We start from the raw sequence: 25,292 nt of genomic DNA, 5'->3' as shown, positions 1-25,292 counted from the left end.
ATGAAGGGGTTGCAAGAACGCCGTTAATGACATCTGAAAGGTGGTGGATATAGATGAAATATTATAAATATAAGTGCCATTTATTAAAAAAAAAAAAAAAAAATTAGATAGTGACGATTTAAGACCTTTCCATACCTAAAATTGCACCACTGAGGGTCAAATAATATAAGACTGTACACCAGTATTTCCCGAAACTCCAGTCCTCACGGTCCCCACAGGTCATGTTTTCAGGATTTCCATAGTGCTGCACAAGTGAGAAAACTCCTGATACTTCAATCACCGGTGCAATACTAAGGAAATCCTGAAAACATGACCTGTTGGGTCCGTGAGGACTGGAGTTTGGGAACACTGCTGTACACATTCAGCTAATCAGCTTAATGCTGCTCGTTGCTCATGCTCAGCCGCTCTACTCACTGACAGTGATCATAAGGAAAAGCAGTACAGTCACAAGAAGTACGGCAGCAAGCTGCGCACAGAGCTACTTGTAATTGAGGATCTGAGCAGGTCTCATCACTTGCACTCGGCTTATTAGATAGACGTACTTATTGCTATAGACTTTGAACACCAGGAGGTGCCATAATGAAATGAACCCCACTCAAGATTATTTTATTTTTATTTTTTTAACAGCTTCTAAATTGCAAAATATGTTTATATTTCATAATCTATACAGTGGATATGTGTAATGGTGGAAGAACATCTTTAAAAGATAATTTATAACAGGTAATATATCATTAGGTTTTTGCTAATGTTGGGAAAATGAGCCCAATTGCAACGATGTATCACTTATGTTACTGGGTGCTACAGTTTTGGTTAAAAACGGTTTTCTCTGCTGCAGATCTAGCAGTTCTCTGAATGCTGAGCTCTCTATAACCCTACCCCCACCACTGATTGGCAGGCCAGCGGTGATAATCTAGTGATAACTTTCTGTTGATAAAACTGTGATTTTATAAAAAGTACATTAAACAGCCCAGTAAGTGACATCACTGGAATCAGGGTCTCAGTCCCCACATTAGGCTGCACTCGGATTAGAGAGCAAAAACTTGACAAATTCTCTTTACGTTAATCACAAAACGCAAACCTTAGCTTTAAACGGAAGGTGTCCTGATTTTAATTTTTGTATTAATAATTATTGATTATATAATCAATTATTTTTAATACAAAAGTGAATGTACTACTTTCACATTGTTTTATTTATTCACTTTTACTTTTGCCACTGGAGGCTGCCATTTTCATTAGTGTGGGTGTAAGTGTCTGGGCACGACACTTACACACCTCACTTACGGCAGCCATGGACATAGGAGCCAACGGTCGGACTCTGACCGCATCCCTTACATTGAGGCTGCTCCTCCTGCCTCTCAGCTGTGACTTGGGCATGCCCACTGAGCTGCAACGTCACAGCTGTGAGAGGAGATCGCGGCCATTTTGTTTGCTGTGGGCTGCGATGACCGAAGATGTTGGGGAGAAGCTGCTGGGAGCGAGGGTTTGGGGTAAGTATCTGTAGCACTAGCAGTGATCGCAGCCTGTAATTAGTATTACAGAACAGGCTGCGATCACTACCGACCTGTCTCCCTGTACATGGAGCGTTGTGTCTGCTGCTTCTCTGTGCAGCACTGATTTGTGGCTGGAGCCTGGATGTGTTGCACTCATCACCCTGACACAGTGACTGTCCCTGCAGACTGCAGCCTGGAATCCGAAGCTCCATGTTTCCAAAAATAGAGCACTTTTCAGCAGCACAGGATCCCTGCCTGTTTACAAGGGGCGGCACCGAGGCTGGCCTGCAATGGTTAACCCTTCCCCTTCAGTGTGCAGGCAGGCAGCAGCCTGGGGGCTTCACCTATGGATCAGGTGGGAGGGCTGCACAGTGTAAAGAGGTGGGTGGCAGCTTCTGGGGTGGATCCAGGGTTCTGCAGAAGGTCTGACAGCCGCCCTGGCACATGTCCATCTCCTGGGAGTGCCATAATACTAATGTTCTAACACTTGAGCTATGGTTGGCACAAGGAAGCAGACCCCAGGGGGTGATGACACTCAGCAAGCCCTAGCTGCTGTGTCACTACAAGTCCCAGCATGCCAGGACTGAGCTCCTAAGTGTTGTAGTCCTGCAGCTCCTCAGGTCTCCTGCCTGATCATCCTACTATACATTCCAGAGCAGAGGGCAGGTGGCAGCAGTCTGAGACTAGTGATCCAGGGAGCAGAAGAGGAAAGACTGAGACTGGGCCCTGACACCCACCCTAAACTCACTGACACTCGCCCGTGCCCCCTGACACCCACCCCATACTCCCTGACACCCATCTCATGCTCCCTGAAACCCATCTCAATCTCACTGACACCCCAAGCCTGGTGTCTTTCAGGACAAGCTGTAAAGATCGCCACCAGGGGCGTACATACAAATCATAGGGTGACATAGCATAAGGTTTAATTGTCCCCCCCCCCAAAAAAAAAAAAAATAATTGTGGGGGTCATAGAAGGGCATAGCCCACAACTTTCCTGCCTTTACATAATAAATATACCGCCGTATATATTTATTACATTATACTGCCATATAGGTCATACATAATGCCACCAGATATATCTATTACATAATACTGTAATATGGACCACACGTAATGTTGCCATATATATTTTTAACATAATGCTGCCATATAGATCAAACATAATACTGCTGGATATATTTATTACATAATACTGCCATACAGATCACACATGATGCCACCATATCATGTATATTTTTTACATAGCACTGCCATATAGACCACACTTGATGCCGCTAATTATTATGTGTGACCTGTATGATGGCATTATGAGTGATCTATATGACAGTATTATATGTGATGTATGGTTGTTTTATGTTTGATCAGTATGGTGCAATAATATAAGAACTATATTGTGGGATTATGTGTGATCTATGTGGCAGTATTATGTGAGAATGATATGGTGGTTTTATGTGTGATCTATATGGCGGTATTATGTGAGAACACTATGGCAGTATTATCTTCAGAAAGCGGAACCATTCTAGGGTGGTCCTGGCTGAGCAGCTGCACACAGGTCTGGGGTAATAGAGGGGGCAGCATGACCTCCAGTTAGGTGCAGTCAGGGGAGGGCTGGTGAGGCAGCGGGTCTCATTTTTATCGTTACTATGTGGCTACATTTCCCCCCAGCGTCACCCCGACTGCACCTGTCGTCTCGCTTTCACACATTGCCAGGACAGGATCTGAGGAGCGAAATGGGGTCTTTGCATGCAAATTCTGGATCAGAACAGGCCATCAAGCCGCAGAAATGTTTCCTGGATTTCTGTGGAGCAGACAAGCAGTCGGCCCATCCATGTGTAAAAAAGACAGCGTCCATGTACAATCCCTGGCTGCTCCGCGCACCGAACAGGGGGCCCCTCCATAGACCAGCACATTGCGCTCCTGAAATACTCTGTGCTGCTGTCACCCTGCTCCCTCCACCATATATCTCCCAGAATCCTTGCTGCCTGCCATCTTCGGTGACTGTCTACTTGTCAGTATAACTTTGCAGTCACCAACAAAATGGCTGCACACTGTGTTCCTGAATCCTCTCATCCCTTAGCAAACACCAGAAGGGGAGGAGAGGAGACATCACACAAGTCAGCAGACTCTGCCCATAATTACTGCAGTGCAGTAATGTGAGCTAGTTGTACATTAGGTTTTTGTCAAATTTCAGTAGCTGCTCCCCCTAGTGTTTAAAAGTGGAAATGCCAAACCTTTTAAAATTATTTTTCATAGTTTACTAAATTATAAACAAATGATAATATTTTTTAAGAACATGTAAACATTAATTCTTTACATTTTTTCAATTGCTGGAAAAAAAAAAATTTTGATGGCACCTTCCCTTTAAATGCTATGGTATAATGTCGTCTTTCATACAATATGAAAGATTTAAGATAATAATGGTAATCATGAATTTAACGTACCTTTGTTTTCTTCATTTCGACAACCTCTTGCTGCAATTTTTTCATTTGTTTTTCATACTGTGACTGATTTTTCAATAAACGGGCATGCTCCTTTTGTGCAGCTTGCAGCTTTTGGAGTTCTTTATTCATGGTTTGCAGCTTCTTCTCATACTCTGTTTTTATCTTTTTGGTTTTCTCTTCTGTACATGTTTCCATAGAACCTAAAGGAGATATTTTACTAATGAGTGACTAGCAGGATGAAGAACAGGGAACTTCTTTGTAAGAAGGAAAAAAATCAGTGAAACTGTCATATACTGTCCTTCATGTCTAGCATTTGGTACATATGGTTTGGCTTTTACAGAGGACTGGATTGCAATTGCCTAAATCAAGCTGGTCTCACTTGATTTGTCTTTCCTGTGTTTGCAGCAGAGGATTGAGCTTTATGTATAATGTACTGAGTTATCACCCATTATTAACCATAGGTTCACCCCCTTTACGACAGGGTAAATTCCCATGTTTGGGTTTCTGTTTTTTCCTACTTCCCAGAGCCATAACACTTCTATTTTACTCTCATCAAAGAAATATGAGAGCTTGCTATTTTGCGAGAAGAGTTGTACTTTTGAATGACACTATTCATTTAATCACATAGTGTACGGGAAAATGGAAAAAAAAAAAACACCCAGTGGGGAGGAATTGTAAAACAAAAAAAACACGCAATTATGACATTGTTTTTTGGAAATTGTTCTTACGGTGTACATCTTGTGGTAAAAATGATCATGCAGTGATTCTCCTCATCAACATGATTACAGTGATACCCAACAGGTCCAGTTTTTTTTATGTTAGTGGTGAAAGAAAAAAACATAAGTTCACAGTAAAAATTATTTTGGGTTCTGTTGCCATTTTCAAAAAACCGTAACATTTTCATTTTTCAGCAGATGGAGTGGTGTGATGGGTTATTTTTAGCAGGGAGAGAATGTTTTTATTAACACCATTTTTGCATAGATGTGACTTTTTGATAGCTTGTTACAGCATTTTTTGTGGAATTGCAGTGCCCAAAAAAAAGTAATCTTGCCGTTCTTGAAATTTTTTTTTGTTTATGGCATTTACCGATCGGGTTAATTGTTTTTATACTTTGACAGATCGGACTTTTCTGACAGCATCGATAACACGTGTTATATTTTTAAAACATTTTCTTTTTACTTTTCACTATTCCTGTTAGTCTCCTTAGGGGGCTTGAAGCATCACTGCATAAAGCAGAAATCAAAGTTTCATTTGAAGCCCGACCACAGGCAGGGTTTCAAAGGAGCTCCGTAATGACAAGCATGGAGGTCATCAGCTGACTCCAGGCTGGCAAGCCAAACCCATCACAGGTACACTGATGGGAGGAGAGATGACACACACACGCCGGAGACTGACAGCAGTATTTAACAGGTCAACAATTGCGGGCCGACCACCGCTCCACCTGAGATGGTTAGGGGCAAGTCCTGGCTGTAAGGCCACGTGCACACATTCAGTATTTGATTAATTTTTTACCTCAGTATTTGTAAGCCAAAACCAGGAGTGAAACAAATCAGAGGAAAAGTATAATAGAAACACATCATCACTGCTGTATTTTTCACTTATTCCTGTTTTTTGCTTCAAAATTCTGAGGTAGAAAATTCAGCAAACACCCAACTTAACTTGTGCATGTGGCCTACTACACACGTACACACTTCCTTCTGAATTGCACCGTACATGTACGACGGATGTCGTGAATGGGTTTAATGAACTAGGAATCAAAATAAATTTGAGGAAAAATAATGTAAAAAAAACATGGCTCCATCCATGCCATTTCTGTGGTAAATTATAAACAAATCTGTTATTACCCATATTTTGAAGCACACGATCTCTCTCAAGTTGTGTGTCCCGGATTTTGTGTTGCAGGGTCATCAGCTTTTCTTCATACTGCTGTTTCAGGGTATGTAGCCTTCTCTGGCTGTTCTCCAGTTCATCAATAAGTTTTTGCTTAATTGCGATCTCACATGTGATATTTGCCAGATCCGCTTGGTAGTTTTCTGTAAATTGGGATGGGCAAAAAAGGGTAATTACTTCAGTGAAGTAAAACAATAAATGCATATGGCAATTATTTACACATTACTTTTTTCCATTATTAAAGGTGCTTTCCACGTTCTGGAAAATTCCTGTACCCCCCTAGCTTGTTTTAAAAAATAAAAACTTCTGACAGTCTAAAGATCAACCAAATTTAGCACAGTGGCTCATGCTGAGTGATAAATCCAGCTCTTATTTTATCACATGTAACTCAATTCACTTCCCATTAAAGAACATTTACTGTATATACTCGAGTATAAGCCGAGAATTTCAGCCCATTTTTTTAGGCTGAAATTGCCCCTCTCGGCTTATACTCGAGTCATACCCAGGGGTCGGCAGGGGAGGGGGAGCAGCAGCTGTGTAATAATACTCACCTGCTCCTGGCGCGGTCCCTGGGCGTCCCTTGTTCTCCGGGCGCTGACAGCTTCTTCCTGTAGTGAGCGGTCACATGGTACCGCTCATTACAGTAATTAATATGGACCTGGCTCCACTCCCATAGGGGTGGAGCCGCATATTCATTACTGTAATGAGCGGTACCATGTGACCGCTCAATACAGGAAGAAGCTGCCGGCGCCAGAGAGCCAGGGACTGCACCACGCCAGGAGCGCAGGTGAGTACAACGCAGTGCACTATATTCACCTGTCCCCCATTCGACCGTCGGCCCGCTGCGTCTTCCCCGTCCTCTGCAGTGACGCTCAGGTCAGAGGGCGCGGCGGCCGTCAGTGGAACGCGGACCGGTAAATATAGCAAGTGCCGAGGGCCTGAGAGGAATGTCTTTTTTTTTTCTTTAATCGCAGCAACAGCATATGGGGCAAATGTCTGTAAGGAGCATCTTATGGGGCCATGTGCAGCGTTATATGGGTGCAAATATCTGTATGGGGCCATGTGCAGTATTATATGGGGCAAATATCTGTATGGGGCCATGTGCAGTATTATATGGGGCAAATATCTGTATGGGGCCTGTGAGGCTGTGGCCTCTGATACAGCTAGGGGGCGCTGTTTGTTCTCCCCAGAATGTGCATGCAGACGGATGAAGTCCATAGGTGTGCATGAGAGTCACGGATTTCCGGTCCGGGTTTTCCATGTGGCTGAAGGCCACAGGTTTGTGTGTGTTTAAAAATCCTGCAGTAAGGGGTATGGGTGTGTCAGGTCGTGTCAGGTGTGCGAGGTGCACGTCAGTGTCAGTCTGGTGTGTGCTGGTCTGCAGAGTGCATGGAGGCAGAGGCCAGTAGAGCCAGCACCCAGGGCAGCTAAATAGCCTGGCACCCGCAGCGTACACAGAGATGTAAGTCGTCCATGGTACTGGTCTCGGATGTGGACAAGTCCTGTGCTCGGAGGTGGATGTCCTGTGCCCGAAGGAGTAGGATGTGAACAGTCCTGTGCCCGGAGGTGGATGTCCTGTGCCCGAAAGAGGACTAGCATGTGCAACGATTGCAAACAGGTGGATATGGTGCCCGGCTGCTATCCGGAGAATATCCTGAACTGTGTATGACTGTGTGAGTAAAGAGTCTGTAAAGAGACTGTGATACAGCGATGCAGGACACCCACGAGAACTAGTCAGAGGAGGGCTGGCGTGTGTAGTGTCTGCAACATATGAGGCTGTGTGTATGGAGACGTATAGAGACTGTGAGATGGCGTGCGGTCGCCCAGGGAAACTGGACAAGGGAAGTCTGGCCTGTTTAGGGACCACAAATCTAAAGCCATGTGATATGTATTGCTTTGAACTGGTGTAAACTGGTCACTGATAAATATCCTCTGAAGTTATATGCATTTATGTGAATTGGACTTTAATGCTGTGAAGAAACACATTAAAAGAGACTTTTGTGTTTGAATTTGTGGGTCACTGCTTCTTCACTGCATACGATGCTACTGCAGCTTTACATATGGTGGAGAGAATGCGGGCAGAGTGAAATGAGGCATACCCCAAAGCGTGCTGCATAGTATCGTGCAAAGTCGGCTGGAAATTATTATTTTTTTCTTCTCAAGACAGCTTGCTGTGGCTCGGCGGGGCCATGAAGATTGAAGGCTTCTGGCGGTAACTCGGTCGGGTTACGAAGATTTGCTGTGGATCGGCGGGTCCACGAAGTCTGCGCAACAGGAGCTGCAGTTCTGGCAGCAGCAGCTAGAGGTGCTGCAGTTGCAGCAGAGAATGTGTTTATGTACTGTTTTGGGCGTAGAACCTGAAAATATTGAGATATCTGCCATAGGGGTCGCCAAATTAGGGTCAGACTGTAATCCCGATAGGCTCACCCTAGAGGTATTGGCAGGAGAAACTGAAAACGTTGTTTTGGGCGGGGATGTCACAGGGTCATACGGATGCCTTATTATCTCGCGCCCATATGGGGCAACAAGTGTTCAACCCCACAGGTATGAACAGAGGGGAGGATATGTGAGGCTGCGGCCTCTGATACAGCTAGGGGGCGCTGTTTGTTCTCCCCAGAATGTGCATGCAGACGGATGAAGTCCATAGGTGTGCATGAGAGTCACAGATTTCTGGTCCGGGTTTTCCATGTGGCTGAAGGCCACAGGTTTGTGTGTGTTTAAAAATCCTGCAGTAAGGGGTATGGGTGTGTCAGGTCAGGTGTGCGAGGTGCACGTCAGTGTCAGTCTGGTGTGTGCTGGTCTGCAGAGTGCATGGAGGCAGAGGCCAGCAGAGCCAGCACCCAGGGCAGCTGAATAGCCTGGCACCCACAGCGTACACAGAGATGCAAGTCGTCCATGGTACTGGTCTTGGATGTGGACAGTCTTGTGCATGGAGGTGGATGTCCTGTGCCCGAAGGAGTCGGATGTGGACAGTCCTGTGCCCGGAGGTGGATGTCCTGTGCCCGAAAGAGGACTAGCATGTGCAACAATTGCAAACAGGTGGATATGGTGCTTGGCTGCTATCCGGAGCATATCCTGAACTGCGTACGACTGTGTGAGTAAAGAGTCTATAAAGAGACTGTGATACAGCGATGCAGGACACCCACGAGAACTAGTCAGAGGAGGGCTGGCGTGTGGTAGTGTCTGCAACATATGAGGCTGTGTGTATGGAGACATATAGAGACTATGAGATGGCGTGCGGTCGCCCAGGGAAACTGGACAAGGGAAGTCTGGCCTGTTTAGGGACCACAAATCTAAAGCCATGTGAAAAGCCATGTGATATGTATTGCTTTGAACTGGTGTAAACTGGTCACTGATAATATCCACTGAAGTTATATGCATTTATGTGAATTGGACTTTAATGCTGTGAAGAAACACATTAAAAGAGACTTTTGTGTTTGAATTTGTGGGTCACTGCTTCTTCACTATGTACGATGCTATTGCAGCTTTACAGGCCATGTGCAGCATTATATGGGGCAAATATCTCTATGGGGCCATGTGCAGCATTATATGGGGCAAATATCTCTATGGAGCATCTTATGGGGCCTTGTGCAGCATTATATGGGGCAAATATCTCTATGGAGCATCTTATGGGGGCCATAATCAGCATTTGTGGAGCATTATATGGGGCAAATGTCTGTACAGAGCATCTTATGGGGCCATAATCAACATTTGTGCAGCATTATATGGGGCATATTTTAATATGGAGCATCTTATGGGCCCATCAAAAATTGTATGGAGCATAATATGGGGCATAATTGGTATGGAGCATCTTATGGGGCCCATTATAAACTGTATGGAGCATTATATGGGGCTCCTGATTCAATATGGATATTCAAAAACACTTAAACTACTGATGTCTCAATTAATTTTACTTTTATTGGCATCTATTTTTATTTTTGAAATTTACCGTATTTTTCGGACTATAAGACGCACCGGACCATAAGGCGCACCCCAAATTTGGGGTGAAAATTGCAGAAAAAAAGATTTTTTATAAGATGGGGGTCCGTCTTATTGTCCGAATTTACAGTATCTTACCTGAGGGCTGGTAGTGGCAGAGCAGGGTCACAGGAGGCATGGTGGCGGCAGAGGTGGGGTGAAGCGGTACGGCGTGCACCTGAGCAGGGTCCCTTCCTGCTTAGGTGGGCGACGCCACGGCCTGGTGTCCATGGAAGGGTGGCAGCAGTGGTTACCGACAGAGGTGCTGGGATGAGGAGGCACAGTGAGAGGTATGGCGTGAGAGGGGTCCCTTTCCCCGGTGAGGTGATGGAAGGATCTCGTGGGCACATGGACTGGAGATGATGGAGGTAGTGGTGTACATTGTGAAGCGAGTATTCCACAGGAGTTCAGATGTCTGAGTCCTTGCCGCTTCCCGGCGCTCCTCAGCGCAATAATTATTTCAGAAGCCGGTAATAAGTGAGGAGCTCCGCTACCGAGACACAGCCGCCATGACCGGACACTGCGGGAAAAGCGCCTCTGTACTGCTGCGAGCCCTGCTGGAGGCGGAGAGCCGGCCGTGCCATGCAGTTCTGAGGAGCGCCGGGAAGCGGCAAGGACTCAGACATCTGAGCTCCTGTGGAATACTCGCTTCACAATGTACACCACTACCTCCATCATCTCCAGTCCATGTGCCCACGAGATCCTTCCTGAACCTTGCTGCACCCATCCTGGGAAGCAAAAGGATGGAGTATACAGAGTCCAAAGTCCCGGTGAGGTGATGCAGCAGCCCGGTAATGCAGCAGAGCCGGGTGAATCCTGTTGATATCGGTGGGCAGCAGAGCGCTCTATCTGCGCACGCGCGGCCTCAGGAAGATGGCCGCGCCCACCGATAACAACAGGATTCACCCGGCTCTGCTGCCTTACCGGGCTGCTGCATCACCTCACCGGGAAAAGGGACCCCGCTCACTGCGCCTCCTCATCTCCGCACCTCTGCTGCCACACCTCTGCCGCCGCATCTCTGCCGCCGCAGTAAGCCTGCATTGCGACTATTAGACGCACCCCCCATTTTCCCCCCTTTTTTGGGGGGGAAAAAGTGCGTCTTGTAGTCCGAAAAATAAGGTACCAGTAGCTGCTGCATTTTCCACCCTAGGCTTATACTCGAGTCATTAAGTATTCCCAGTTTTTTTTTGTGGCAAAATTAGGGGTCTCGGCTTATACTCGGGTCGGCTTATACTCGAGTATATACGGTAACAAGAAATCACACTCACTTGTCCACTGAGGTCCATAATAAACGTGGTAAAAGGCATGGCCATCATTGTTTTCACAAACTGACCTAAAACTCCAGATTTATCTTAGGAAATCTACTTCAATAGGTTTTGTTAGATATGAATAAAATATTTACCCTTTTCATCTAGTTCAGAATCAGATTCACTTGAACTTTCAGCTCCATCTGCATCTTCCTCATCTTCATCCTCATCCTCTTCATCTTCATCATGATCGCTTCCATCGTGTCCTTCCTCCTACAAAAAGTCATTATTTTACCATGCATTTCCATTTTAGGCTTATGGACAATAATATTTTTCTATGAAGATATGGTCCACGAGCAGACTCTAAAACTGGCAAAATAATTTCTAATAAACAGGGAGTGAAATGCGCATTGAAGACATTACCAATTTTCTAAGTAAATACATTTCTAAAGGTGCTATTGACATGGAATTCTCACTAGATATTAGTAACAACCCATCCAATCCACACAGGCAAAAAAATAAAGCTATAGATGTCCATAAATTAAGTTATGTGTAATATTGAGAACTGATACAGGGAAAAAGTATTGAACGCGCTAACTGAAATGGTTTTAATACTTTGTTGGTGATGACAGCTTTAAGACTCTTCCTGTATGGAGAAACTAGTCACATGCATTGCACAATTGTGATTTTGGCCCATTCTTCCAAACAAACACACTGCAAATAATGATAGTTAGAACAGAAACAAATGAGCAGTGCACACAGTGAACAAGCCTATAGGGACATTGTTCACACCACCAGGAGACTGAAACCACACAAAAAAAGGCACGGTAAAACAAAAAAAATACTCTGTTACAACAGAATAACAGTAAACCGCAAGTGCTTCTCCATTCTCACACCGGAGGTATTTTGGAGTAGCAATCAAAGCCCTGATTTCAACCCTATTGAAAATTTATGGGCAAAGCTGAAAAGGCAGGTGCGAGCAAGGTGACCTAGAAACCTGGATCAGTTACACCAATTTTGTCAGGAAGAATGGGCCCAAATTCCAACCAACTATTGTGAGAAGCTTGTGGAGGGATATTTCAAACATTTGACCCAAGTCATTCAGTTTAAGGGCAATGGTACCAAATACTAAAGAAATGTATGTAAACTTTTGACTTTGCAGTAAGTAATACAAATGCCTTAAAACATTTTCTATCTCTCATTATTCTGGCATTTGGCATATTAATAATTATGGTAGTCCTAATTGACCTAAAAGGGGAAAGGTTTATTCTGATTTCATGTCAGATATTGAGAAAAACAAGCATATGTGTATTTTTATATAGTGTATGTAAACTTCTGGTTTCAATTGTATGTATATACCACCAATACAGTCACTGCGAACTCCATAACCACAGACTACTCACTGCCACCACCAGTCATTTTTACAGGCTGACTGGACGCATGATTTCTTGTGTACGGCTTTGGGGCGCGGATTACAGAACAAAAATAGCAGAACTATTACATTTTATATTTGATCCAAAATGAGGCAGTGTTTTTAAAAAGATAATATTTATAAAAAAAAAATATACAAAAGATTTTACAAAGGCAACAAAACAAGCAGCATATACAGTACACAAAATAAAAGTGAATAATGAAAGAAATTTACTAGGCCGCTCACAGAGATGAATCAACTTAGCCAAAGGAGAGTACATCGATTGGGTATGTTCAGCGAACGGGATTCATGCATATACCATATGTATATCTCTTTACAGAAACCAAGATCATAACTTTTTTAACCTTTTATCAGCGCCTGAGTGACACACACACACACACTTGATGACCTCATATGGGCCGGGATGTGGGTTCTTCTCAGCCAATTGGGATTTTATGAAATTCTCAACATATGCAATAACTTCTCTATGGATGACCATAGAAGTTCAAGATCGCCACCATATTTTTATTGGGATTTTATTATTATTATTATTATTATTATTGTTTTATCGTTAAGCAGTTATGAAGAAATGTGCATATGCTTCACCTATTTGCCCTGAAGATGAAAATTTATGTCCCATCACTATCAGATTTATACAAACTCCAATATTCATAATTTTCTTTCGGAGACACACGTTCGGGCTGGCAAATGTAGCATTATCCTTGCAGTAAGTCATAGTGCCACTTGAATTCAAAATGCATTTCCTGTGAACAAAGTTCCTTCCACTTTGCTATTTATGTGTAAACACAGGTAACCTATTATTGTCCAGTTCTCTGAAAAGAGTTCTCCTGTCTCAATTACCTAGCCAAGCTATAACTGTCTAGGCATAAAATACATCCTCCTTGGTACTGCTGAGGTCTCTTGTCCTAAAAGGAGCTCCTGCATGTCAATTAAGATTTCCTGTTCCTTTATGCCCATTGTACAAATCTGAGTGCAGGAGATTCAAACTGTCAGCTGTTTTTTTGCCACAGGAAATCTGTATGAGAGGGGTGAAGGGAGGGGGGAGAATGCCTCTTCACTACAGTGGATTTAGAAATCTTAATATTTTCTATGACACCAATCATGAGATATTTCTTGTGTGGCATTTTGGTAATGAGATACCTTTTTATAGGCCATCGGCTGAAGCAGCTGATATTTTACACTAAGTGGTAGGATTGATTTCTAATTGCTGGTAGATTTCAGCTACTGTCATGATTTTCCATGTGTGCAATACTTTTGCTCTGTGTCATTTCTCATTATTACACAACTTAATTTATGGACAGCAACGGTTTGATTTCTTTGCTTGTGTGGATTGGAAGGGTTTTGACGGACATCTGGTGACAATTTCATGTCAATAGCACCTTTAGAAATATATTTACTAAGAAAAATTAGCAATGTGCTCAATACTTACTTCACCCGCTGTATTTATGAATCATGAGCTTGTGGCTCAGCAGCTCAAGAGCCTTCCTGCAAGGTTAAGGTTGGGGGGATGTGGCTTTGAGATCTGAGGAGACTCACAGAAAAAAATTACATTTTCTTTGTCCTGGCCCCAGTGCTGTTCAATATTTTTATAAATGATCTAGATAAGGGAACTGAAGGTAAACTGATCAAATTTGCAGACGATGCAAAGCTGGGAAGGATAGCTAACATTAGAGAAGACAGAAAAGGGATTCAGAAGTACCTAGATAAGCTTGAACAATGGGACCGCGAGCGCAGACACCACTGGAACGGCGCTGGCACGGGTAGCGAGTATAGGCTTTATTATTTTATGGGGATCAAACATTTGGACGAAGAAGGGGTTGTCCTAGTAGTGGACAAGCCCTATAAACTTGAAAACAAAGAATATGTCCAGTATTAGATGTGTTACTGCTTTATTATACAAGTCTCAGCTCTACACGCTGTATGATATAAAAGGGTTGTTTCAATTTTTACTAATGAAGTTAATTATTCATCCATGGAATCTGTCCTGAACATGTGTGTGTGAACACACACACACACGTTCAGGACAGATTCCATGGATGAATAATTTACTTCATGGCATAGTATATGTACTAATTGTACTGAGATTTCTAAATACACAGAGAAAGCCTTTAAAAAGGACATTTTTCTTACTTTCCCGATTCTTATACACCTGCTACACACAGTATTATCTTCATACTTACAGTATCTAGATCATTGAATTCTTTTTCTGTAAGCCCTGTCTCCTCAGACTTCTCATTGTCTGCATTGTCATCTTTTACACTATAGGAAAAACAAGAAGCATGTAAAATAAAATATCTTTTTTGTTCAACTTGGTTGCATATAGTATAACCCAAGGCTACTCATTATGCATTTATTCATTACCAACAATAATTAAATTACCATATTTAATGTCCTAATATATTAAATGTTACGTTGCCACACTTAGGGTGGTCTCAGCATTGTTTCTTCAACTTCATATATAGATTTTAGAATGTACTGTAGATCTCTTTATCTGAATATGAGCAGGAAAGCACCTGCTTTCCAACAATATGTTCACCCATCTTGAGGATTGGCCAATACTAGAGCAGTTGGGGTCTGACTCTTAGGACCCTCGCCAATTATCTGTTTGAAGTGACCACATCACTGAATAGTGCTGGACATTGCTGTGTACTGCATTTTAATCTTATTCATCTTGTTCCTTCAAGCAGCTGATCAGCGGGAGTGGCAAGAGTTAGATCTCAGGAAAAGACCCCAATTTTTAAACATTCGGCTAAGCCCTGTAACCTGAAACCTATTGGAACTTTTTTTTACTTCTAAAGGTACCTTCACACGAAACGACATCGCTAGCGATCCGTGACGTTGCAGCGTCCTGGCTAGCGATATCGTTTCGTTTGACACGCAGCAGCGATCAGGATCCTGCTGTGATGTCGCTGGTCGCTGAATAAAGTCCAGAACTTTATTTGGTCGTCCGATCGCTGTGTATCGTTGTGTTTGAAAGCAAAAGCAACGATACCAGCGATATTTTACACTGGTAACCAGGGTAAACATCGGGTTACCAAGCGCAGGGCCGCGCTTAGTAACCCGATGTTTACCCTGGTTACCAGCGTAAAAGTAAAAAAAACAAACAGTACATGCTCACCTGCGCGTCCCCCAGCGTCTGCTTCCTGACACTGACTGAGCTCCGGCCCTAACAGCACAGCGGTGACGTCACCGCTGTGCTTTCACTTTCACTTTAAGGCCGGAGCTCAGTCAGTGTCAGGAAGCAGAGGCTGGGGGACGCGAAGGTGAGCATGTACTGTTTGTTTTTTTTACTTTTACGCTGGTAACCAGGGTAAACATCGGGTTACTAAGCGCGGCCCTGCGCTTAGCAACCCGATGTTTACCCTGGTTACCCGGGGACCTCGGCATCGTTGGTCGCTGGAGAGCGGTCTGTGTGACAGCTCTCCAGCGATCAAACAGCGACGCTGCAGCGATTGGCATCGTTGTCGCTATCGCTGCAGCGTCGCTTCGTGTGAAGGTACCTTTACACAAGAAACGTGAAAATTCAGGACACAAGTTGATTCATGACGATACTTATCTGCATGAATACAGCATAGGTAATGTATAGTATTAGTACAGTTGGACATGTATGCAACTAACTATAAAAGGTTTCAGGTTAATATGATGTTAATTTAGCTTATTAATAAAAATATGTTGACTACATACTACATTTACTTTAACAAATGCCAGTATCTGCAGTACAGTATTAACAATATCCTACATGTTTATACATTCAAATAAATCTTTAGATGGCAAACTTTCCATTAATGCATGGAATTTGGACCCATTTTTTATTGAATTGCATAGTTCTTTTTATAAAATAAAGAGTTGAAATGTATTTCAATCAAAATAAAAAAATCAGCTGGCTTGTAGAATTTTCACATACAATAAGATGCAGGCTTTACAATCCTATTAGACAAATTCAGAATAAGCCTATATACATTTGATTTATATTTTTCTTGCTTTGCTTAAAGAGTAATTAAGCTTTCATCAGTATTTTTATGTTGCAGGGACTTTAATAGCCTGCAGGTCTGTGGCGGTCTGGTTCTTGAAATGAATCCAATTAAAGGGAATCTGTCACCCCCAAAATGGAAGGTGAGCTAAGCCCTCCGGCATCAGGGGCTTATCTACAGCATTCTGTAATGCTGTAGGTAAGCCCCCGATGTTACCTGAAAGAGGAGAAAAAGACGTTAGATTATACTCACCCAGGGGCGGTCACGGTCCGATGGGTGTCGCGGTCCGGTCCAGCGCCTCCTATCTTCATCAGATGACGTCCTCATCTTGTCTTCACGCTGCGGCTCCGGCACAGGCGTACTTTGTCTGTCCTGTTGAGGGCAGAGCAAAGTACTGCAGTGCGCAGGCGCCGGGCATCTCTGACCTTTCCCAGCGCCTGCGCACTGCAGTACTTTTCTCTGCCCTCAACAGGACAGACAAAGTACACCTGCGCCGAAGCTGTGGCGTGAAGACCAGAAGAGGACGTGATCGTAAGAACACGGGAGGCCCCGGACCGGACCACGACGCCCATCGGACTGGACCGCCCACCCAGGCAAGTATAATCTAACGTCTTTTTCTCATCTTTTCGGATATATCGGGGGCTTATCTACAGCATTACAGAATGCTGTAGATAAGCACCTGATGCTGGTGGGCTTACCTCACCTTCCATTTTGGAGGTGACAGGTTCCCTTTAAAGTGCCTGCAACATACAGTATAAGAAAAAACTGTTGAAGGTTTAGTTATTCTTGAATGAGATGTCATAGACAGGCTACAGACTTGAGCAGGCAGAAAGCTATGAGCAGCCTGCACTGAAGTTTACTGCATACAAGCTCTAGAACAGCTTTAAACAGCTCCAATCCTCAAGAGCCACCAACGGATCATGTTTGCCAGACTTCCTAAGTATAGGTGATACGTTAGGACTGGAGATGTAGAATATTGCTTTATAAGATAGACGTTACAAAGTTTTTAACGAAACCCAATTGCAAATATGTTTTATTTTGAAAAGTACTGTCAAAACAAGAAGAAATGGGTTCAAATATGTACGTGGTCTTTAAGCAAAAGTTGAAGTGTATAGAGTGAAATGAATAAATATCTGTGATGTGCAACTATGATATGAAACAGGACATTTCTTTATTTTTTTTTTTACAGTGTTTTTACCATATTTCTTTGTCACACAACACATCATAAATAGGAAAAAAACAGAATGTGAGATTAAATCAGAAGTGTAAGGAAGAAAAACTAAATTGTTAATGTCCTAGGAAAAAAATGTAAAAAAAAAATAATAATTGTTAGATAAAAAAAGATGTGCAGATAGCATATAGAAAAACGGCTTAGTACAGATTGAGAAAAACAGTGGCCACATGCATTAAGGGCTGATATTTTTACATCATAAAAACATCAGATTAAATAAATATTTTACTTCTGACTCTGCTGCAGAAATTGCTTTGAAAATGGGACCAGTCACAGCCATGGGTTCTTTAGGGAGCAGAAGTCAGAGAGGTGAGCAAATGCGTAATGGGGACAAACCCAGTCTTTAAAGTAACACTATAAGTAATCTAATGTAGAAAAAACAGTATGCCTCACAGCCAATAGGCATCTGTTTAGTGCTTTATCTACTCAAACGTGTTACCTTTAATAACAGCAACTTATGCATTGCACTTCAAAAGTTAACCCGTCTTTCGATTCAAGCTGCTCGGACCACAGAAAACATGAATCAGGGACAGTCTTCCTTATTACAAATACCTATGGCCTCACTCTGGATCCCTCCAGCTTTTCAAAAGGAAAGAAAAATTAACAATGGGCCTGGAAAAAGGCTACTGAGGTGACTAGTCACTGTGGCAGGTCACCCTTGCCTTCTAAGTCTCTCCCTAAGCACACCAACGGAGAGACCAGGTACTCAAGCAGGTTAGGGTGGGTCACAATAAGGTGGTTGGTCATCTCAATTGCTTCATTCTGGGAAAGTTCTCTAAAGGGAGCGTGTCAGTAATATCAACCTTCCAAAGCCATCTCTATGGGCATGTAGGTCATAGAAAGTGGACTAAAATGATACCTTGTTATCTGTGATCCGATGTCTTATTCTAGAGAAATCCATGTTTTTCTTAATATGTGAATGAGCTGCTAAAATCTATGGGTCAGACACAGATCTTTTTGAGAATCTGCCTCCATAGCTTATTTTAAATGAAAAGGGGAATTACCAGTGTGAGACATGTAATGACTGACAGTCTGCTCCCCTGATCTCACTGCAGAGCTGTGTGTGATGTTAACTAACACAGTGAAGTACTGTTTCTCTGAAAAGCTGGAGAATTTCAGAGCATAATATAGTTACTATTGCTACTCACGGTTCAGGCAGCATAAATCACATGACAGGTTCCCTTTAAAAATAATAAGATAGTGCTCTCTTAATAGTCATATGCAGGTTATATTTAATGAAAGAGTGGCTTAGTGAAATGATTTAGAATAACCTACTCAAAGTAAATTAATATACCCCACTAGATGAAGAATATCCAGAATCTTCTTTTATGGGTGCAAAGTGTTTGTTATAGTAAGAAAATACATATATTATAGCTAATATTTACAGTATATGAGCTGCAGAAATATCACTTGATACTTGAGAAAAGCAGCCATTATATTGAATTAAGTAGTAATCAAAACATCAGTTCCAGTAAGAAAATGGCTATTTTGTCTCTGAGTGACAACCCATGGCCTACACAGAAGACTTGGGGTTGTAAGAGGCTCTGGTTAACATAGCAAACACTTTGCTCCAACATGGGACATGGGACAACTATCTCATATCATTGGGTTAAGGGCTGTACTAGTTAGTTAATCTCTTGGTACAACTGATCATATAAAATAAGTAAAATAGACAGATAAAGGGGAGTATTCCAACCTTCTTTCTTCTTGATTGTTTTCTTGAAGCTGCTGTAGCCTTCAAAATCAGAAGTACAGTATAGGCAGCCAAACCAATGAAGGACAGACCAGACAAACAATGAAAGTTACAAAGATAAAAATGGTGCATGATCTTGCTGCCATCAATAACACAGACTGCACAATATTGTTAGCAATGCATAAATAATATCTTTATAGTGCCCTAAATAATCTGCAAATGGTGTTTATGTCCAGTTTTAAGTGTATCTAAGTACATTTTTCCATACTTTTTGGGGGAGTTAAAAAATGCAGTACTGAGATGGTTGCTGCTGGTCAAAAATGACCATAAGACTCATGTTGAATTCATGAACAGAAATTGTCCTGAGCACATGATCCCTTTAATGTCATGGAGCAAGTCAAGTTACAGTACAAGTGTGTACTCATGTGTAAAGCTGTACATTTTTATATGTATATATTTGCTACCAAAAGCAACTAAATTATCACCGAAGAGAAGGAAAATGGTTCCTCAGTTGATTTCTCCGTTTCATTTACTATCAGTAATGTAGAATACAAAGTTGTTTTTAAGATCGTATTTAAAGGATAACTGTACTTTCAAGTACGGTAACTTTTCAGGATAAGCGGATCTCTGTGTACAAGAAGAGTCTCGCAAATTCTAGCCATTACCGTATATGACTTGTATTTTCACCAGTTTTCCCCTTTGCATGCTGTATCTGTAATTTGTGATCCACTGGAAGCTAAGGGGAAGAGACTAGCTACTGTAATCTATCCCATACACATCACAGCTGGAGGATATTCTACAGCACTGCCGAGTTGTCTGGATGTGAATCGGTTCTGGGGCGAGGAAAATCACTTGCTAAAAAAATTCTTTCTATTCCTCCCTCTGCCTGTTTCCTCTCCCGACTCCTCGCCTCTCCATAGAATATAATGGGCTGTGACACCAAAATGAACTGACATTCTGTGCTGTTTGAGCTGTTGTTTTCAAAGTGGATGGTAAGTTCAGGGCACATGGGAAAATAAGTAGGGAAGGCAACGGATTTCTCTAATCTATAATATAACGCTGGGAGCGTCACTCTGTCCGAAGCCTTTATAGACTGCGCAAGCGCAGGCGCAGTCTGGACCCCACAGAGTGACGCTCCCAGGAGATCGCGGTATGCGTAAGCACTGAACGCACACCGCGATCTCCAACCGAGAAGCAGGGACGAGCCAGGAGGGTGAGTATATTTACCTGTCCCGTTCCACTGCTGCGCGCTGCTCCATCCTCCACCTCTTCTGCCTGCGACGTTCAGTTCAGAGGGCACGATGATGCGCTTAATGCGCGCCGCCCTCTGACTGAACAGTCACAGGCAGAGGACCCCGGAAGACAGAAAGGCGCGCAGCAGTGGAACGGGGGACAGGTAAATATAGCAAGTGCCGGGGGCCTGAGCTAGCAGCGACTCCGGCACCTGACCCCCACAGCGTGCCGGTGTCCCCGCCTGCTCAGGCCCCCAGCACTCGGCGCCCAGCACAGCTGCCAGCACTCTCACCACCGCCCCGCACAGCCGCCCGCACTCTGCACAGCCGCCCGCACTCTGCACAGCCGCCCGCACTCTGCACAGCCGCCCGCACTCTGCACAGCCGCCCGCACTCTGCACAGCCGCCCGCACTCTGCACAGCCGCCCGCACTCTGCACAGCCGCCCGCACTCTGCACAGCCGCCCGCACTCTGCACAGCCGCCCGCACTCTGCACAGCCGCCCGCACTCTGCACAGCCGCCCGCACTCTGCACAGCCGCCCGCACTCTGCACAGCCGCCCGCACTCTGCACAGCCGCCCGCACTCTGCACAGCCGCCCGCACTCTGCACAGCCGCCCGCACTCTGCACAGCCGCCCGCACTCTGCACAGCCGCCCGCACTCTGCACAGCCGCCCGCACTCTGCACAGCCGCCCGCACTCTGCACAGCCGCCCGCACTCTGCACAGCCGCCCGCACTCTGCACAGCCGCCCGCACTCTGCACAGCCGCCCGCACTCTGCACAGCCGCCCGCACTCTGCACAGCCGCCCGCACTCTGCACAGCCGCCCGCACTCTGCACAGCCGCCCGCACTCTGCACAGCCGCCCGCACTCTGCACAGCCGCCCGCACTCTGCACAGCCGCCCGCACTCAGCACAGCCGCCCGCACTCAGCACAGCCGCCCGCACTCAGCACAGCCGCCCGCACTCAGCACAGCCGCCCGCACTCAGCACAGCCGCCCGCACTCAGCACAGCCGCCCGCACTCAGCACAGCCGCCCGCACTCAGCACAGCCGCCCGCACTCAGCACAGCCGCCCGCACTCAGCACAGCCGCCCGCACTCAGCACAGCCGCCCGCACTCAGCACAGCCGCCCGCACTCAGCACAGCCACCCGCACTCAGCACAGCCGCACTCGGGCAGTAGAGCCGGAGAGAGAAAGATGAGAGCAACATATGGCAGAATGGAAACAGGAACAGGCAGAATGGGAGCAGCACATTACAACAGCATGGGGGCACAGGATGGGATCAGCACATGACAGAATGGGGGCGCACGATGGCAGCAGCACATGACAGAATGGGGGCACACACATGACAGGATGGGGGTGCAGGATGGGAGCACATGACTGGATGGGGCGCAGAATGGGAGCACATGACAGAATGGGAGCAGCACATGACAGAATGGGGGCACAGGATGGGAGCAGCACTTGACAGAATGGGGGCACAGGATGGGAGCAGCACTTGACAGAATGGGGGCGCACACACGACAGGATGGGGGTGTAGGATGGAGCAGCATATCACAGGATGGGGGCGCAGGATGGGAGCACATGACAGGATGGAGACGCAGGATGGAGCAGCACATAATAGGATGGGGGCGCAGGATGGAACAGCACATGACAGGATGGGGGCGCAGGATGGGAGCACACGACAGGATGGGGATGCAGGATAGAGCACCACATGACAGGATGGGGGCGCAGGATGGAGCAGCACATGACAGGATGGAGACCATATACCAATATCAATGCTCGCCACCCGGGCGTAGAACGGGTTCAATAGCTAGTAAGATATATTACAAAGTTTCTAATATTTTACTGTACTATTAAAATATACAAAGTTTGTTGAAAGTACAGTTGCATTTTAAAGAAAACCACTTATGTAGCAAGTCATCTGACACAAGATGAAGTAGAACGGCACTCCTTTTGTTTCTAGGTGCATGGACTGGGGCCCAACCTGTTACATATAAAAACACAAGAACACAACAAGAACACAACATTTTGTGACCCACCATTTCCTATGAGGTCAACAAGACCATGGGGAAGGGAGGGTCTCTGTTCCACAACTACCACTGCTAGTATCTAGTGAGGTCAAATGGCTGCTGTATCCCTTTATGTTCCTTCTCTTGACCCATAGGAAATGTCAAGTGTTTTGGTAGACACAGCAGCGACTTTCTTTTTAATATCCAATTTCCTCATCATAGTGAAAGTCTGCTCAAGGAAAAACAACTTTTGGTGATGGGTGAGATCTTAATTTAAATGATCATAAAGAATGTAAACACTAAATGGCTGTGTTACTTGACACTATTCATTAAGCTAGATTTCGCCAAATGAAGGAGTTTATCAAACATCAAAATATACTGCAAACTGTATTGTTCCTATTCTTACTCAGTTATCTGTCTCGGGTAACAGGAAGTTTAGTTTTAATTTTCCAAATAATGCTGAAATAAATTAGGACACCTTCGGGTTTCCTTCCAGCCAAAGAAAGTTTTTGTCTGAGAGAGTTTTGATATATAACGCAAGCTCTGTGATACTTCTAATATTTAGTGAAAGTGAAATGCGCATGGCCTCATAAGGAAATGAAAACCCTTCAAGCAAATGAATACTGATGTCCAGTGATAAAGGGTAGCTCACTTCAGTGGTCTGTGCCAGGATAGGAAGGGATTAAGTCAGATGTGCTTCTGATGATGTACTATCCCATTCACCTAACCGCTGCAGCCAATCACTGGCCTCAGCGCTCAGGTAAGTATAGAACATTATGTGAAATCTTCCTATTCAAGAGCAAACCACCAAAGCATGTGCTTAAGCCACAAGGATTAGAGAAGGACATGTGCCTCATTTTATCATTTGCTCAAAAGGAATAATAGGATCCTCTGAGCTGCTGATAGAAATCCAAGGGAAGGAGGATTCCAGGAAATGGGATTGGTAGCGATACAGTTTATTATTAATGTGCTTCGAAGCTATCAGACTTCTTAAGCAGGAAAAAAAAACAAACTCCTGATGAAGAAGTTGGATGAGTTTGAAACGTGTTGATAAAAGACCACATCGATACCAATCCTGTGTGGCAACTTATTCCTTTTGGGCACGTTACCATTTTTTTTTAACCCGTGGGACTGCAGCAGCTGACAATGTTGTGTATAGCACAACCACAGCAGAGGCTTTCTAATCATGCAGGAGGTTAGACCTGTCATGTTCCACATACACTTAGAAATCTGCTCTTAGTTATAGTGGGGGAGTGTTCTTCTTTCTTTTGAGTGCTATTGCCTGATCATCATTGGTCAGCATGATAGAGGACGAGAAGTACAGGCCCCAAGTGAAAAATAATTAATTAAAAATAAAACAAACAAAAAACGTTTATTCCACTCTGCACCCACTATTACATCGTGTGCCAAGGTCAATATGAAAAATTTGGTGACAGGTCCTTTTTAATCTCTCCTATTACTGGAACATTCTTAAATTGTTATGGTTATGTTCACCAGATGTATTGAAGTGGATTCCACTCCGAGGTTTCCATTCATTCACTGAATGCAGGCACAGAGATTGAAACACAAGATATTAGAATGTTCCAAACATGTTCATTAGCTTTTAGGCTTTCCTTTCATAACTATATAAATCATTTAAAAAGACAATTTCCATTTTATGGAACTCCAACATTGCTTATGGCTCATACATGTGATGGCAATTTGCAGCACAGCGATATGTGTTGCTAAATGTGCGTTACTGGTTGGCAAAAACCACCTTGAAAAACACATACCATACTTGAATTTTGTGTACAGGCATGTATTTGTTTATTCTCTTTGTTGGAACACCTTTGATCATGATTAACATAGGTCCTCTAATAACTAATATTACTTATTCTGGTGTTATTAGATCTGGAATGCTCCCCCTCTACCCGACCAGTTACAAACTCACGGGGACTCAATATAGTAAATGTGGCACTTGTATGTTCAGATGTATTGAATTCAAGATTCAATATGAAGAAACCATATGCTCATTCTTGTGGTTTGCAGCAAAGTATAAAAATGGATTACTATAATCTAGCATCTACAAACTCATGATTTTTTTCGCAAGCTACCCATGCAGGATCTCTGTGACAATCAATGCAAAGCACGTGCTGATGAAATCAAGCAAGAGAAATTCACAGTCTGAAAAGAGGTCCAACAATAGGAACGTGATGTACAGTTATAAAAGCGAGTGACAAAGAAATGGCAGAAAGTGGAGAAAAATATGCAAGTGGCTGACATTACCTTTTCTTCTTCTTCTTTTCGATCTTCTTTAATTTCTGTATATCTTTTTTTGCCATATCCAGAATTTCAGTGGTTTCCTTTTCAGCGGGAATCAACGCGGCAGAGAATGGAGAAGAGAAATAAGAGGCTCTTGATGAAGCTCTTGACAAGTTCTTTCGGAGATTTTCATTCACAGCCTCACTTTCTAACAATTTCGCACTGATCACGAAAGAAAACAAAATGTTAAGAAACCACTTACATAAAAAGATTCCAAACATTTATTGACGGACACCATGACACAGCTGACAGACCATATTATGGCCTATATGGGCTGCCAGGCGATATTGGTGTCCATCATGAAATGGCTATTTTCATTGTTCTTCACAACAGATACGTTTATCACTGCCATAAAAGGTCCAGTGGTCCAGTTACAAC

The 25,292-nt window shown here is 43.9% G+C and overlaps 1 protein-coding gene across 10 annotated transcripts in view; it reads right to left on the bottom strand.

Moving 5' to 3' along the window:
* Positions 1-25,292, bottom strand: part of KIF21A (kinesin family member 21A) — a 227,489-nt gene that overhangs the window by 79,610 nt on the left and 122,587 nt on the right. For 7 of the 10 annotated variants that reach the window (XM_077264819.1, XM_077264822.1, XM_077264826.1 and 4 more), the window contains exons 11-16: positions 24,879-25,076; positions 19,377-19,415; positions 14,659-14,737; positions 11,202-11,319; positions 5,776-5,964; positions 3,932-4,131 (exon numbers count right to left, since the gene is read on the bottom strand). In XM_077264819.1, coding sequence (XP_077120934.1) covers positions 3,932-4,131; positions 5,776-5,964; positions 11,202-11,319; positions 14,659-14,737; positions 19,377-19,415; positions 24,879-25,076 — 823 coding nt within the window. The remainder of the gene's footprint in view (positions 1-3,931; positions 4,132-5,775; positions 5,965-11,201; positions 11,320-14,658; positions 14,738-19,376; positions 19,416-24,878; positions 25,077-25,292) is intronic. The other 3 variants (XM_077264821.1, XM_077264825.1, XM_077264829.1) reach the window with 1 other exon arrangement.

The sequence above is a fragment of the Ranitomeya variabilis genome, chromosome 5, assembly GCF_051348905.1.
Source record: "Ranitomeya variabilis isolate aRanVar5 chromosome 5, aRanVar5.hap1, whole genome shotgun sequence".
Taxonomy (NCBI): Eukaryota; Metazoa; Chordata; class Amphibia; order Anura; family Dendrobatidae; genus Ranitomeya; species Ranitomeya variabilis.
This window is presented reverse-complemented; position numbering and strand designations above follow the sequence as displayed.